The 14,602-nt window shown below is 41.6% G+C and overlaps 1 protein-coding gene across 3 annotated transcripts in view; it reads right to left on the bottom strand.

Moving 5' to 3' along the window:
* Positions 1-14,602, bottom strand: part of HIBADH (3-hydroxyisobutyrate dehydrogenase) — a 136,437-nt gene that overhangs the window by 101,918 nt on the left and 19,917 nt on the right. For all 3 annotated transcript variants that reach the window (XR_006279349.1, XM_038392481.2, XM_038392479.2), the window contains exons 3-4: positions 12,912-13,021; positions 4,598-4,719 (exon numbers count right to left, since the gene is read on the bottom strand). Coding sequence is in view for 2 of the 3 variants with exons in the window: in XM_038392481.2 (XP_038248409.1) it covers positions 4,598-4,719; positions 12,912-13,021 (232 nt within the window). In the remaining variant the exon portion in view is untranslated. The remainder of the gene's footprint in view (positions 1-4,597; positions 4,720-12,911; positions 13,022-14,602) is intronic.

The following is a 14,602-nucleotide window of genomic DNA, read 5'->3' as shown; positions in this document are numbered from 1 at the left end:
GGCTCTGACCCGAGTGACCTTTTGCCTCCTTTGTCTTTTGGTAGGCTTGCCTGAGCTCCTTAAATTTCACGTAGCACTGCTGTGTGTCCCTGTTGTAGCCTCTCTCCACCATGCCCTGTGCTATTTTGGCATATATATATTAGCATTTCTTCTTTTGGATTGGAGTTCAGCCTGCACAGATTCTTCTCCCCATACAGCAATCAGATCCAGTGTCTCCCTTTCGGTCCATGCTGGAGCTTGTTTGCGATTCTAGGGAGACTCCATGGTCACCTGTGCTGCTGAGCTCGCCACACTGACCAAACAGGAAATGAAATTCAAAATTTCCCAGGGCTTTTCCTGTGTACCTGGCTAGTGCATCGGAGTTCACATTGGAGCACTGTGGGATAGCTCCTGGAGGCCAATACCATTGAATTGCATCTGCACTACCCCAAATTCGACCCAGCAAGGTCAATTTTAGCACTACTCCCCTCCCTGGGGAGGGGTACAGAAGTAGATTTTAAGAGCCCTTTAGATAGACAGAATGGAGTTGGTTGTGTAGACGCATTCATTTTAAAATTGATCTAACATGGCTTAATTCAACTTAACCCTGTAGTGTAGAACAGGGCTTTGTGTGGTACAATATCCACTTAGAGTTAAATCATTATTACACCTCAAGGCTGTATCTTGCCTCCACCGAAGTCAATGAAGTCATGATGTTAAGGACTAGATTTTGACAGCCTGACTCATGATGAAATATCCTACCCTGCACAAAGTGCCACCGATTTCTTCTTTGTATGATAATTTGTATTTATAGGAACCTATAGTAAAGTTGCCAAGCCAAAATTGCCCAACTGAAAAAAAGGATCAATTTATTATTAGACTAATTGTAATAGACATTTATTGGTTTTCATTGCATCCTCATTAGGCATGGAATATTTATATTCCTAAAGAGCAAGCAATAGAACTCATCTGTTTTTATTCACATGAATACAGTGCTGGCAATGATGATACAAAACTTTCTCACATAGACCTGCCAATGATCCTAATCCCCAATGTAAAGTGATTGCCATCTCTAGACAGTATTAATAATTAAATCTGCAGGCAACAGGGGGGATGAGAAGTATATTCCAAAATTAATTAATACAACACTGTAACGGGTTTGTGTATTAATTTCCAGTTAGAAACTCCTGAATCTAGGCTACAAGTGTGTATAACAGTGATACTCAGACTGAGGCTCGAAAGCTGCAATTTCCTCTTTAATGCATCTCCTGCAGCTCTTTTCAGCACATGATATTAAAACACTGTGTGGTTTAATCATTAAACCAGTCTACGTTATTAACCAACAAGGATGCTTTTACTAGGTCATTAACCACTTGTAGTTGATAAAAATATTTGGTCATTCATTTTGCTGTGAGAATCGCATATAAATTCATATTCTCTCTCTCTCGAAATATATATATACATACACAAACATACGCGCACACACCATTCTCACTGACTGCCCAATTATTATTATTTTATCAACTACAATATACAGTACTTTAGTAAACGAAACAATGAATTCACACTACTGTGGCTCTTTTGGGTAATGTTGATCGCCAATGTGGCTCCTGAACCACTGAGGTCTGCATATTACTGGTGTACAACATACCAGTTTCTCACCAGCCAAGAAAGTGTGTCACTACTCCATGAAATTCTAGGTCTGTCCTGAAGTAAGCCTTATAAGAGAGAGCACAAAATGCAAATAAACTGTCAAATTAATGTTGCAAACTGGAGGCCATATGTATTCATTTCATTTGAAACCACCAACTTCATATACTCAAGGCCAGCATTTTCTCCATGAGCTCTACAGCCCAAATGATTTCCAAAAGATTATTTGGAACATAAACTATGCTTTCACAAACAGACAAATATTAACTTCCATTAGGAAACAGCATAACCCTGGGCACAAGTGGAACCATCTGTCAATAATGCACTGTAAATACACAGGTACAAGGATGATTGTTCTTGTCTCTTGCCTGCCATCCCCAACCCCCACATCACTGCATTTCAAAACAAGGCCTGTAGATTTCTCGAGGAAGTACTGTACTTCTGTTGGTCATTAGACCAATATTAAATAATGCAATCAAGATATACAGTAATTCCTCCAAAGATCCTTTTATGACTTACTGCTTAATGTTATGTTTTATTACTGAATTCTTTATCTTTTTAATTCTTCTAATGTGGCACTTAACATAGAACATACCCTGCAATTGTCCATTTTCATTTGGTTTAGTGCCAAGTTATATCTTGTACAGTTAATGTTATCTTTATCTACTAGAAAGCTAAATATTGATTCCCTTCCCAAAAAATGCTAAGTTGCTCATGATATTTTGTATTTTATTAGCATTACAAACTAAGTGAAAGAATTTTTATTCAGATAAAAATTCTATCTATCTCTTATTGCTTTAACCAGATCTCCATTTTATATTCCCAAGCAACAAAAAGCAGCCAATACAATAGTTTGAATGGAATGTTTTAATATAAATGACCTCAGTGAGTTCTGGGTAGAAAAAGAACATGGAACACTTTCAGAAGATAACCAATCCTAGCAGGCAAATAATTTGTGAAATTATATTTGGAGTGGTGTAACAAAAGGGAACCACATAAAAAGTCTCAATGCTGCCAAACAGATAAACATGACAGACTATGTTTCAGTGGTTCTCAATCTGCTTGCAGCCCAATCAGCACACAGCTGCGGCCCATGTGACATCATCAGGGCCAGACAGATAGTATATATATTGCGTGGATACAGCCCACATCACACAGAGAGCTGCATATACGGCCCACAATGGTAAATAGGTTGAGAACCACTGCTATGTTTAGAAAAAGATTATGCAAAAAACAGAAAAAAAAAAAGTGTGATGGGGGGGAATATCTATTCCCAGGCTAACAATTTATCTAATTTTACAAATCAGAAACATATTTTGGCTGTGGAGTAAGAACCCTTCCTTCCACATCCTGTCACCTGATATCTTCTGAGTTTTTCTACCCTCTGTTCATAAAAACAGAGAAAAATGTTGGCCCCCAAATTCCAATTCCATGGCCAAATTCAGCCTCAGTTAGATCTTGAAGGGAATGAAGCTGCACAGAGTAAAAGCAGAATTTGGCCTTGCAGACTCTTTATCATCGTGATTATATACAAACTAGAAGAACCCAGTTTGAACTTCAGCTCCAAGGACCAGTTTGCAAGACTGCCAGCTTGGAGAGGTTGGAGGGGAGGAAGGGGGAAAAGGAACATCTTTTTACTTGTAAACTAAGAAAGTTTTATCTGAAGTCAGTAAAAGATAATAAATATGAAACCACACAATGCCATTTACAGAGTTATTTTTAGAGTAGAACTGCAATTAAACTTTGGATGGCCAAGAATGATTGTCCCAAATAGTTCAATAAAACTGTCTGGTATTTTTTGTTTTAAATTTCAAGACTGCCTTTGCTTTGTTGCAGGTTGTAAAAAATATAGACAAGAATTAGGCTTTAAAAAAAACACACACACACACACACACACACACACACACACTAAAAAGTATCATTATTAACACCTAATTTTACCCAAGAAAATGGGAAAGACTTGCATATTTTAAAAAAGTATCTCCTGACCCAGGCAATACTAACATCTAAGGTATCAGTCTCCAACTTCAAGAGTATACAAATATTACATATACACATTCCAATAATTTCCAAACCAGAGACAAAAGAAAGTTTGCTACATCTCCTCTGTTAGCCGTTATGAGATACATTTAGTATGTTCTACATAAACATTTGAAAAATCATTTTTAAAAACTGTCCTGCCTTTTTATTTTTAAATCATTTGACTGACGCCCTAAACTTTAAGCTAACATTTCCCAAACAGGAAGTTGTTTTTGTTTGTTTGTTGTTTTGTTTTTAGGAGGGGTGTGTGCAACTAGTTTGCTTACTAGGTAGTGCTGTCCTAGGAAACTTGGGACAAAAGAAAGGACCATGGTGCTGAGAGAAGACTCCATGAGATCCAGCCTACACAACCCCTGCAGCAAAATGTGCAGCTAAGGCTTTAGGTAAAGTCACAGGCAGCTTCTTGAAGGCCATCAGCCTTCCCTCCCTGCTCTTGCAGGAGACTCTAATGCAGCTGGCTGTGGAAACACCAGAAATGTACCAGGCTTCAAGATCAGGCAGAAGCCTACAAGCCCAAGGTACCTTTCTCTGTTGCTGCAGCACTCCTTTCAGCCAAGAGAGCACAATAAGTAACATGCCCCACCCAGCCTTTAGAGGGGGCCAAATACCACACCCTGAAGCAACTGTGTGTGCCAATGCATGTGTTGAGGGAGGCAGGCAGGCCCAAGAGCATTAAAAATAATTAACAAAATCAAGAAAAATATATCTATACAAGTGGACAAATAAAGGATAGGAGGAGGAAATAAAAAACATTAACAAAAAGGGGTAGCAACTGTGCCAGGATATAGCACAAAGAGTTGCTCATAGCAACAACAAGAAAGGGGAGGGGAAAAAAAAAAAAAAAAAGGGCAAGGGAGGAGGTAGGATGCACCCATAAAGAAATGTCTTATATAACGTACAGGATTATATATTTAGGAAAGAGACTTACCACCAGAAACAGGGGCATCCATGAAAACAGCTCCCATTTTTTCAACTGCTTTAGCTAGTTCTTTTGAAATGGCAGGGTCAATAGTACTGGAGTCTATTAACAATGAACCTTTCTTAACTTTCCTAAAAACAAAAACAAAAACAAAAAAACAAAAAAAACCACAATATCAATAAATAAAATATTTGTAGCTAAGTAGAAATTGCACATGGCCACATCTCTGACTGCTGTCATTGGCTAGTAAAGCCGATGCACTCTATGCAAAAAAGTGGCCATGGATCCTTTTCAGATCACAGTCTTAAAATCCTAATGAGTGAGACCTGCTAAGGTACCAACATATATACATGTTCCTCTTCAACTTCATTATACGGGGTTGTGGGTTTGTTTGGGTTATTTTTTGGGTGTTTGTTTGGTTTCGATAATCCAAAACCACTTAAAATGGACTAACAGATACATAAAACCCTTATGAGACTGAACAAAAAAGGGATGTTCTGCCTAAACCCTACTATAACACAAAGGATCGAGACGACTTGCATTGTTTAGGTACAAATTCTATACATTATAGAATTCTAAGATTATATAGAGTTCTATATGTGGCAGACTTAAAATATGTTTATGCAATGAATGGCAGAGTACTGTATATAGATGTAACGCCCTTCAAACTTTTAAAAAGTTATATACACAATGGATCTTTCTTTCCATAAGCAAATTTCTTTCATATAAAAAGTATCTGATCAGAATTACCTATTTCTTTCAATGCAGCAACCTCCTTGTATTTACCACCAGAACTTGCTCTAAATAAAAGCTATAATTACAAATTGTAAATCTGGCAGATTGAAATGGGTAAGAGGAACATGAAGCAACATGGAAAAAAGTTGTGGGGGTTGGGTTTTTTTGTTTGTTTTTTTCCCTTCCCTACGGGGGTCTGGTAAATGTATGTAGCATGGACAAGTTCATTTTTCATATTGCACCTTTGAAATGTACAGAAAGTAAAATGCAGATATCACACACAAAATAGATCTTTAAAATGGCAGCGGTCCATATTTGGGTCAAAAATCAAATTCAGACTGCTTCTTTGCCTTCTTCCTCCTGACCCCACCTGCAATTCTTGCTCAAAACAACCCATAACACTCAGTTCACACAGCACATATTTCCAATTAAAAAAAAAAAAGGTAATAATTTAAAGCTACATATTGGGCAATAAAAACCAATTCTACGATCATATGTTGTATCCAATTTCTAGTTAGAGTACAGTGCAAATACAGAAATAAAATTCAAAGTATCACTGTGTTTACATTGTTGCAAGTACACAAACATCTTGCTGTTTAATATAAATGGTTAAATTTTGCTCTTGGATATACAGATACAAACATTTCTGACTTCTAGCCCATACTACAGCTCCAGACTCAAACATTACCCAACATATGAAGTTCTTGTCCTATTTAACAGAAGAAACAGACTCGAGAGATTACTTTGGATACAGCCTAACAAAAGCCAATTCTGAAGATACCATTGGGTTACCTTCCTCCAGATTCAGAACAAGCCCTCAAACAGGGGACTGATAGAAGTCTGTGCAACCACACAGAATATATACCAGAGGTTTTCAAACTGTGGAGCACCCCTGGGTGGGATGGAGGAATGTTTGGGGGGCACTGGTAACCCCTGCCCAGCTGACAACAGGAGCCCTGGCCAGCCGCCCCCGGAGGGAACACAACTAAAAATTGTAACTCAAAGGGGAGGGCTCAGCTCACAAAGTTTGAAAACTACTGATGTAGACCCACACCTCTTCTGGCAAATGTAAACATCTGGAGCATGACTAGGATCATTCTTAAGCTCTTGGGATCAGTGCTTTCTTGGCAAGAGTGAAGAATCCTTAAAAATGGTCGAAGTCCAACCTATTATCAAAAAATGACCACTCAACACACAATCTGGCACTTACTGTTAGTCTCTAGCTTTCCTTTATTGGGTATGGGAATCGAGAAGGCAGAAGGAGGGAAATTCCAGTAGCATTTAACTGCTTTCAGGATTCTAGGTTCCCTACAGCTTGAACTCGCTGTCAGAGTACAGACCTACTGGCTGCCTTTGACACATGATTAAGTGCTACTGATCCACCCACGGAAGACCACCACTGTGGAGAGAGCCATGCTGGAAACTCATCAGGTTTCACCTGAACAGGTCCCAAAGCATGGGGGCAACTGCTCTTCTCCAAAGGTTCTAATCTACAGATTCCTTCAGGGCCAAATTCTGTCCTTCCATTTTGTCAGGGATTGAGGCAAGGGAATGCAGGGAGGAAAAAGTGTCCCACTCCTCCGCTGAACACAGAAGGAAGGGAGTTCCCCCTCCTCTCTCTGGTTTGGATAAGGGGTGCTCCCCCACAGTTTCTCCTCCTCCTTGCCTGTATAGTACGATTTCTGTCCAATGTGTCCTAACCACACACCTGATCAATATCTATTAAGAGTCTCTAAGGCTATGTCTACACTTCCACTTGTCCCCAGGTACTTGTCCATGTACTGTTGTCACATGTACCCTGTACCCGCACTGAGTGTCCACACATGCTGTGCTTGGCCAGGGTATACGCTGTGACGGGTATATACTCACATCCAGATGTCCCTTTTGGTAAACGATGTTAGTGCTACCATCAGATACCATCAGAATCCATAACCCAGAGTCTTGTGCATCACAGGAGACATTCTGGGAACCGCGTTGCTGCCTGTTGCTGGTACTGTATGGCACCTTCACACCTTTGGCAATGGCAATTCCCCCTTACCTCTGCCAAACTGCATGGAAGGCATGGAGCAAGTTTATGACAATGCGGTTCTGCGCCTGCTGGCAGGACAAATGTTTGTGCAGTGCAGTACCAGTTATTGGATGGATTGGGTCCAAAACTATTTGAAACACCAAAGATGGCTGACCAAGAAACTGCTTTATGGGGAGCACTTAATCATTCTTAAAATAACTGAAAACTAGTTATGTAAGGTTTTGGGTGGAGGGCTTCACACATTCCTTCTTCACAATGTTTTCTGAAACCGGAGCTCACAACACTTCACTCTTTCGAATGAGTTCACGCCTGGTTACAAGTGGTGATAGTTTGGGGGTGAGGCAGGATGAGTCATAAAAGTACAGCTCAGTGTCAGATATCTTCAATGTTAATTTAGTTTTGTTTCTTCTATCTGTATTGTTGCCCAAGTTATTAACAACAGCGTAAAGACATTTCAGTTAACTTCTCTATTTTCCATTCTGGTGCTTTGGACAGCAACAGTTATTTCACAGTCATGAATCCTGCTTTTCTTTAAAAAAAATAAAAATAAAAAAAAATAAAGGCTAGGGGCGAGAGATGGAGAATGAATTGCATTTCTGTGGTACCAAAGTTACAGAACTCTCAGTCACGTCCTGCGAGTCCCACTGACCCATCCCAAACGTGTGTGAAATATCCCATTGATCATACTCAGAAAGCAAGGTGAACACACAAGTGAAGTGAACAGAAACTTATTTAAAGAGATACATGGAACACAGAACTACAAACATTACCAGGCACTACAAATGAACAAAAAGATCGAATTCCCAAACATTACTGTCTGTGGCCCCATTTCCTTGTCCTTCCACTTCCCCTCACCCTCAGAAGGAGGAGGAAACAGATGTAGAATATTGTGCAAGGGGGCAAACAACGATGACGCCCAGGTGGAGTTTGGGGACTGAACATCGGCTGGGATCCAGCCACTGGATCAGGCTAATCATTCCACTCCTGCATGCTCTGGGGGATTCCCTTGCAAGGGGTTTCAGGTGCCGGTGGAGGATGTTGTGACAGGTGTCCAGCATGCTCTTCCCCACCACCAGGAGAGGACAGTGGGGTGGATCCACCACATCCTCAGCAGCAGCCTGCTTGGCAGCTGTGGGAGGAGGCGGCAGTGTCTGTTCCTGGGGAGGAGCAGTGGCCACAGAGGCAGGCAGGCAGGCCCTGAAACCATTCTGCCACCAGTTGTTCTAGTGGCTGTGTGAGTTCACAATCCCATTCTCTCTGGGCATACTCCCGTTCACTGTGGTGTGACTCCAGATCCAGGAACCAGTTCATCAGTGCCTCATCCTGCCTAAAGGCCCAATTCTCCCTCACTCTAAAGAGCTCAAACAGCTCCTGCTCCTTCTGTCAATGCCAATGACCCTGTCCTCCAGGCCCTTCTTCATCTGCTATCTCTGGGACACTGCTCCTGCCCTAACTCAGTGGAGTGGGTTGCATTATATTTTATTTCTTCTTTGAAGGAATGTAAGAAGCCCTCCTGTCCCCCCTAATATAACTGTGCTGCCAAAGGTCACAATATTGATACCTTTTAGCATCTCAGGGAATGCAACTGTTAGTCTCTTTCCTTCTCAGACTGTTTTTGCAGCCCATAAGGAAGGCGCCAAGGGTAATAATGGGAATATACCTGCAGTGCTATTATTAAAATGCTGTAATGTTTACAGTGTATGGAGGGGCCGGTTGGGATGGGGTTTAGTTCCTTTCCAGGGTTACTTCACCACTTATCTATTTGTTCTTTAAAGGCTTTGGAGAACATAGAACTTTTCAAGCTACCAAAATGAAAAAAGAAAGGTGTCCTTCTAGTGCTGTGGAGGGGCTTGAGCCACCTATGTCAGAGAGATGTTTTTACTAATGACCACCTATTTATGTATTGCTGAGTGGAGGGGTTTGGGGAGCTATAAAGATGGACCAAACATTTGCCCTGTCCTTAAACCTGAAGAACCAGTTTGAATTTCAGCTGCATGAAAAATTTGTTGAATTCTCCTTATAGGACTGGGAGGTGATCTGAGAGGCAACTGCGACCGTATTCCAAGCTAGTAGACAGTTCCCAGGCACAAGAGGAACCGAGAATCACTAAGAACGTTCATCCTAGCCAACCCTGAAGCACTAGAAAGTCCAGCCCCTATGTCCAGCGAACAGCACTGGAAGGGGCAGAGAGTCACACTGCAAGTGTATTTTCCTCCCTGAACTTTCTGATTAACATTACAAGCCTGCCACCTCTCCACTGCTAAAGATTGTTTTTGTGCAACTACCAGAGAGGATCCTACATCCACTTCCGCTTCACCTGGCTCCTGCAGAGTGATTTAGCACAGAAGAGGTCAGATACCAGGGACTGGGAATGGTCAGAAACATCTGAAATGGTCATAAGGAGAATAGACCACTCTGATGCTCCTCGGACAACCAAAGTGTTCCCTTTCCGTTTCCAAATCTGACAAGGCCTGCACCAAGTCACCAACTACTCCCATTTCCCTTCTGCAGGCTCCCATTTGGAAAGGAAAAGAAGGGGGGAGGGGGAGGTGAGCAGAGGGGTGATTTGGGGTTTTTGACCAGCCGTAAGTGTCATACAACTGTTCCCCCCCCCCCCCCCCCACACACACACACACACACACACATTTGTTTCCCCCCCAGTTCACACAGCCCAGGGACTATCACTGTTCACATTGTTGCCAGTGAAATGAAGAGACATAGGGACTGCTCGTTAATATTCTTTTGCTATGGCTTCTGCTAAGTGCATTACAGTGGTTCATGGGATTTCACTGAAATCATTGATTTACAGCTATGTCCTGCTTGGGGATCAGGTTGAGGTAGAGTAGGGATGTGGGGCAGCTTCAGTCATGTATCACCAGAGCAAGAGGGGATAGATTGCAACTTATCAGCTTTGGGTTCTGGTTCCTGCAGCGGGTCTCAGTCCTCCTCAGGCTCTTCAGGGGAAGGCTTCCTCACCAAGGTCTGCTGGGCAGAGGTACAGAATCAAAAGCTCCTCGTCCTCCAGGTCTCCCAGGGCTTCCTTGGCAGTCCCTGCTGCCTTCTTGCCCTGCCCCTCAGTCCCATCATATGAGGAAGCTGGCAAGTTTGAGAAGGTAGTCATGAGTCACTTCAGGGTCTGTACTTGAATCCCTGGGGAGCACCTAGTTCAGCTCATCGTAGCATAGGCACATGCTAGGTCCCCTCCTGGAATGATTGTTTCAGTCCATCACCTTCTGGGTACAGGAGCCTCAGGCACTTCCAGAAATCCCAGCACTGGGACGGAGTTTGGTGAATGCCCAACTCCTCCAGCCTCTGTGAAATCTTCCAGTAGAGGTGTATGTTCCTGCCACTTCAGTTGAAGTTGAGGAGGACAGTGTACTCTGATCACACCTTGATGAGCACACTGGTATGCTCCAGAGACCAGGTGGCAGCTCTTGGAACATGATCTATGATGGCCTGTGCTGATTAACAGAGCAGTGCAGCAGAAAAATGTTCTGAAGTGCTCAGCGCAGGATGCTACTAATGGTGGGAATGGGGGATAAGGGTCTGGCAGCAAAGGGAACGGCCCTGGAGGACCATTGAGACTCGTGACCTGGTAACATGCCCCTTGCTCCTGTCCATACTGCACTGTAGAACATGTATGGGTCATGCCACGCCACAGCAGAGGTATGTACATACCCACATCCCTCATGCATGCTAGCTTTCTTGCTGTGCACTTTCCTTCAGGAACCTGCTTCAGCGCTTCAAATGTAGACAATGGGGAAAGGGTTATGGCACAACAATGCACATGTAACCATGTTCAGTTGCAAGGGTAGATGTAGCACAGACTTTAATGGACTCTAATATCATCAATATTAGACAAGTACTCTTCGTTCAATGTGTAGAGAAAAGATTCTCCATTCAAGTTGGAATGCCTGATAAAACTGAGGGCCTGGGTGAAAATAGCAGGTTCAAGCTCAAAACAAAAACAAGACTGAGGTACTGATCAGAAAAAGGAAGAACCTCAAGAAGCTGGGTAGAACTCACCACTTTCCCTTCCCACCCTCACACACCAAGGGTTTCCCCCACCAATCAAGATGATGCAGAACCTTGGAATCCTGCTAGGGATGATGCTAATCCTTGGTATTTTCATTGCAGCAATGGCCAGAAGTGCCTTTGGCTAGTCAAGGGACTCTGGATCTTCCTACCAAACATAGAGCTAACTATGGTCACCTATAAGCAAACCACTACCAAATAAGACACTTTAGGGTCTTCCCCAGGTAGAATTAACTGAAGACCATCCAATAACTTCAGAGGGTTAAGCATGTAGCAGCCAAACTCCTGATTAAAACAGATCATACCAGTGGTCTGACCCCTACCAGCTATAACTACAATGTCTGATTCATTTCAAGGTCCTGATCCATCTCTTTAAAACCCTAAATGGATTAGGAAGCAACATCTCAGCGACTGGCTAGAGCTTTGTGTTTCAATATATTGGAGCATCCCTATTGAGCGTACCTGAATGGTGAATTTGTCCACACATGAATTAGAGGTAGAGTGTTCCTAATGGAGTGTCATCTGGTTATGAATTGGAGTTTAGGTGAGCCAGAAGGACAGATGGAGCTGTGCTGATTTACAACAGTTGAGAATCTGGCTCCAAATCTTAACATCTTCAAGGCACAGTTTAAATGATATGATATTTTCAAAGGAATTCCCCAAACACCCAAGAAGAGGAGCAGACTAAATCCTTTTACACTGTGCCTTGTGTAGTTATTAAAACCATGAGGTACCATTAGTCATATTAATGGACATTCTAAAATGTGAATAAAAGGTGATTTTATAAAAGCCCTTCAGTATATCCAAAGGCAGAATTCAGTCTTGAGTTAGAAAAGATTAATATTAGATAGGTCAATGATTCTTACTTTTCAATAATCTAGCCATTCTTTATCCACTCACAAGTCCTAGAGTTTCTTTATCAATTAGTCTTTCAAATAAGGCAAGAGTCAATTGCAAAGATTTCTAAACTTGTTAAAAATTTAAAATAAAATTAAAATCAATTAATAAAGTCTGTCCAGGTATTCTATGGTAATGTTCTGCACTACCGTGAGCCAACATGGCATCATTTCAGATCTAACCCAGACATGGGATTTACTGACTCCAAAGGATTTAAAAAAAAATTATATATATATATATGCTTGAGCAAGTGATTCATAGCCAATGGATATGGAAACACTGGAGAAGAACTATAAAACATCTATGTATCATATCAATAGGAATATGCACTTATTTTCAGAAAAAAACACCACGTTTAAATCATGTCCCTCCTTTAAACTTCACAGATAAATCTTGTGCTAATAAAAGATAAAGTTATTTTAGCCAATGACATTTAACTAATATTTACTATTGAAAGAATCCTACAGTTAGCAAATCAACCAACAACCACCACCAAGCAGATAAAAACAAATAAGTTAAATGCATGTCTGGCACAGCATTTAGTTAAAACAATAGAAAAATCACTTGATAAAAGCAATACTGCCTTGATCATAAATGGAAATTAATTAGCACAGAGCAAATTCTTACTTTAGAATTCCATTTACTCCCGTGTAAACTTCTACGGCATTGGGGCTGGAGGGGAGCATAGTAATAATCCTGTCTGCTTTTTCTGCTACATCTGCTGGGGAATCCATTACCTTAAAAATAATAAATAATAATAATGTAACTGCTGTTAAAAGACAAAGAAAATATATCTTCTTTAATGACTTTTAAAGCACCATACTTAACAGCTAGACAAAAATGAAAACACAGGAAACAGACCACACCATTCGACAAGCTCTAGTGATGGAGGGAGAAAAATTTGATGGGAGGATCCTGTCACATATATTATGGGACTACCCCAGAGACAGTGTGTGGAGGTGCATTTTGCATAGATGGCCTTGTGCTTGCAGTAGATCGTTAGTTAGCCCTCAAACTTGGCGGATCCATGGATAGCATTATGATCACACTGTCTCTGGGGTAGTCCCATAATACTAGAGAATTAGTCCCACATGGATGACTGCCCCTACTTCCCTTCTATAGATACTGGGAGGGACAGGAAAAGACCCCCCCCCTTCCACAGATGTATTTAATTTTAGAGTAACACACTCTGGTTAGCTTTAACTAAAGCTACCAACGCTGCCAGCAGGAACATATTGGCAGCATCATACACGTTCTGGCTGACTGCCAGGGAGGCTTCCAAAGGCCAAGCCCCTCTGCAAAAAGAGCAGTTAGTTCTGGAAAAGTTCTGACAGCAAAGCCATCCCAGCCAATCTTAAATTACTGTAATAGCAAAACTGATACACAAAGTGAAAGAGAGTGATATCTTCAGACTTTTTGTTTCCACCTTGCCATAATCATACTGTTGCCTACAAATGAAGTCAGTTTATGAACAGGTAAATGCAGCCAACCCTAAAAACACAGCCAACAACGTTGTAAATTAATAACAGAGACCTATTAGAATGACTAAACCAGCCAGGGCAAGACTGTCGCAGGCAATATAATTCCTGAAGTGCCACAGAATTTAAGGCCAGAAGGGACCATCAGATCATGTAGTCTGACTTCCTCTATATCACAGGCCACTAAATTTCACCCCAATAGCTCTATATTGACCCCAATGACTTTAGTCCTCAAGAGATGAAGGCCTGGTCTATATTAGGAAATTAGGTCATACAACTATGCCACTTTTGACAGGTTTCAGAGTAGCAGCCGTGTTAGTCTGTATTCACAAAAAGAAAAAGGAGTACTTGTGGCACCTTAGAGACTAACAAATTTATTAGAGCATAAGCTTTCGTGAGCTAGAGCTCACTTCATCGGATGCAACACAAAAGCTTATGCTCAAATAAATTTGTTAGTCTCTAAGGTGCCACAAGTACTCCTCTTTTAACTATGCCACTGAGACCTAACCCATGGTGTCAACCTAGCTACTGCCTCTTGGGGAGGTGGATTACCTACACCAACAGAAGAACCCCCCTCATTGGCATATATAGCGTTTTCACAGAAGCGCTACAGCAGTGCTTCTGCAGCATTTTAAGTGTAGCCCTAAGATGTGGTGTGCCACAGGCAGAGGATAGGAGAGACCAAGATGCTACCAATATCCGAGGCCCCTGAAATGACAGGGAATTGACTGGCGAGATATGCTGAGATGACTAAGCGAACCATAGCCCATGCTGCAGAGAAAAAGTAAAAAATTCCCAAGGACAAGCAACACACTAAATATCTTCTGCCTATTAAGGACA

This window comes from Dermochelys coriacea, chromosome 2 (assembly GCF_009764565.3).
Source record: "Dermochelys coriacea isolate rDerCor1 chromosome 2, rDerCor1.pri.v4, whole genome shotgun sequence".
NCBI classification, from domain to species: domain Eukaryota; kingdom Metazoa; phylum Chordata; order Testudines; family Dermochelyidae; genus Dermochelys; species Dermochelys coriacea.
The sequence above is the reverse complement of the archived record's forward strand: the minus strand, read 5'-3'. Positions and strand labels throughout refer to the sequence as shown.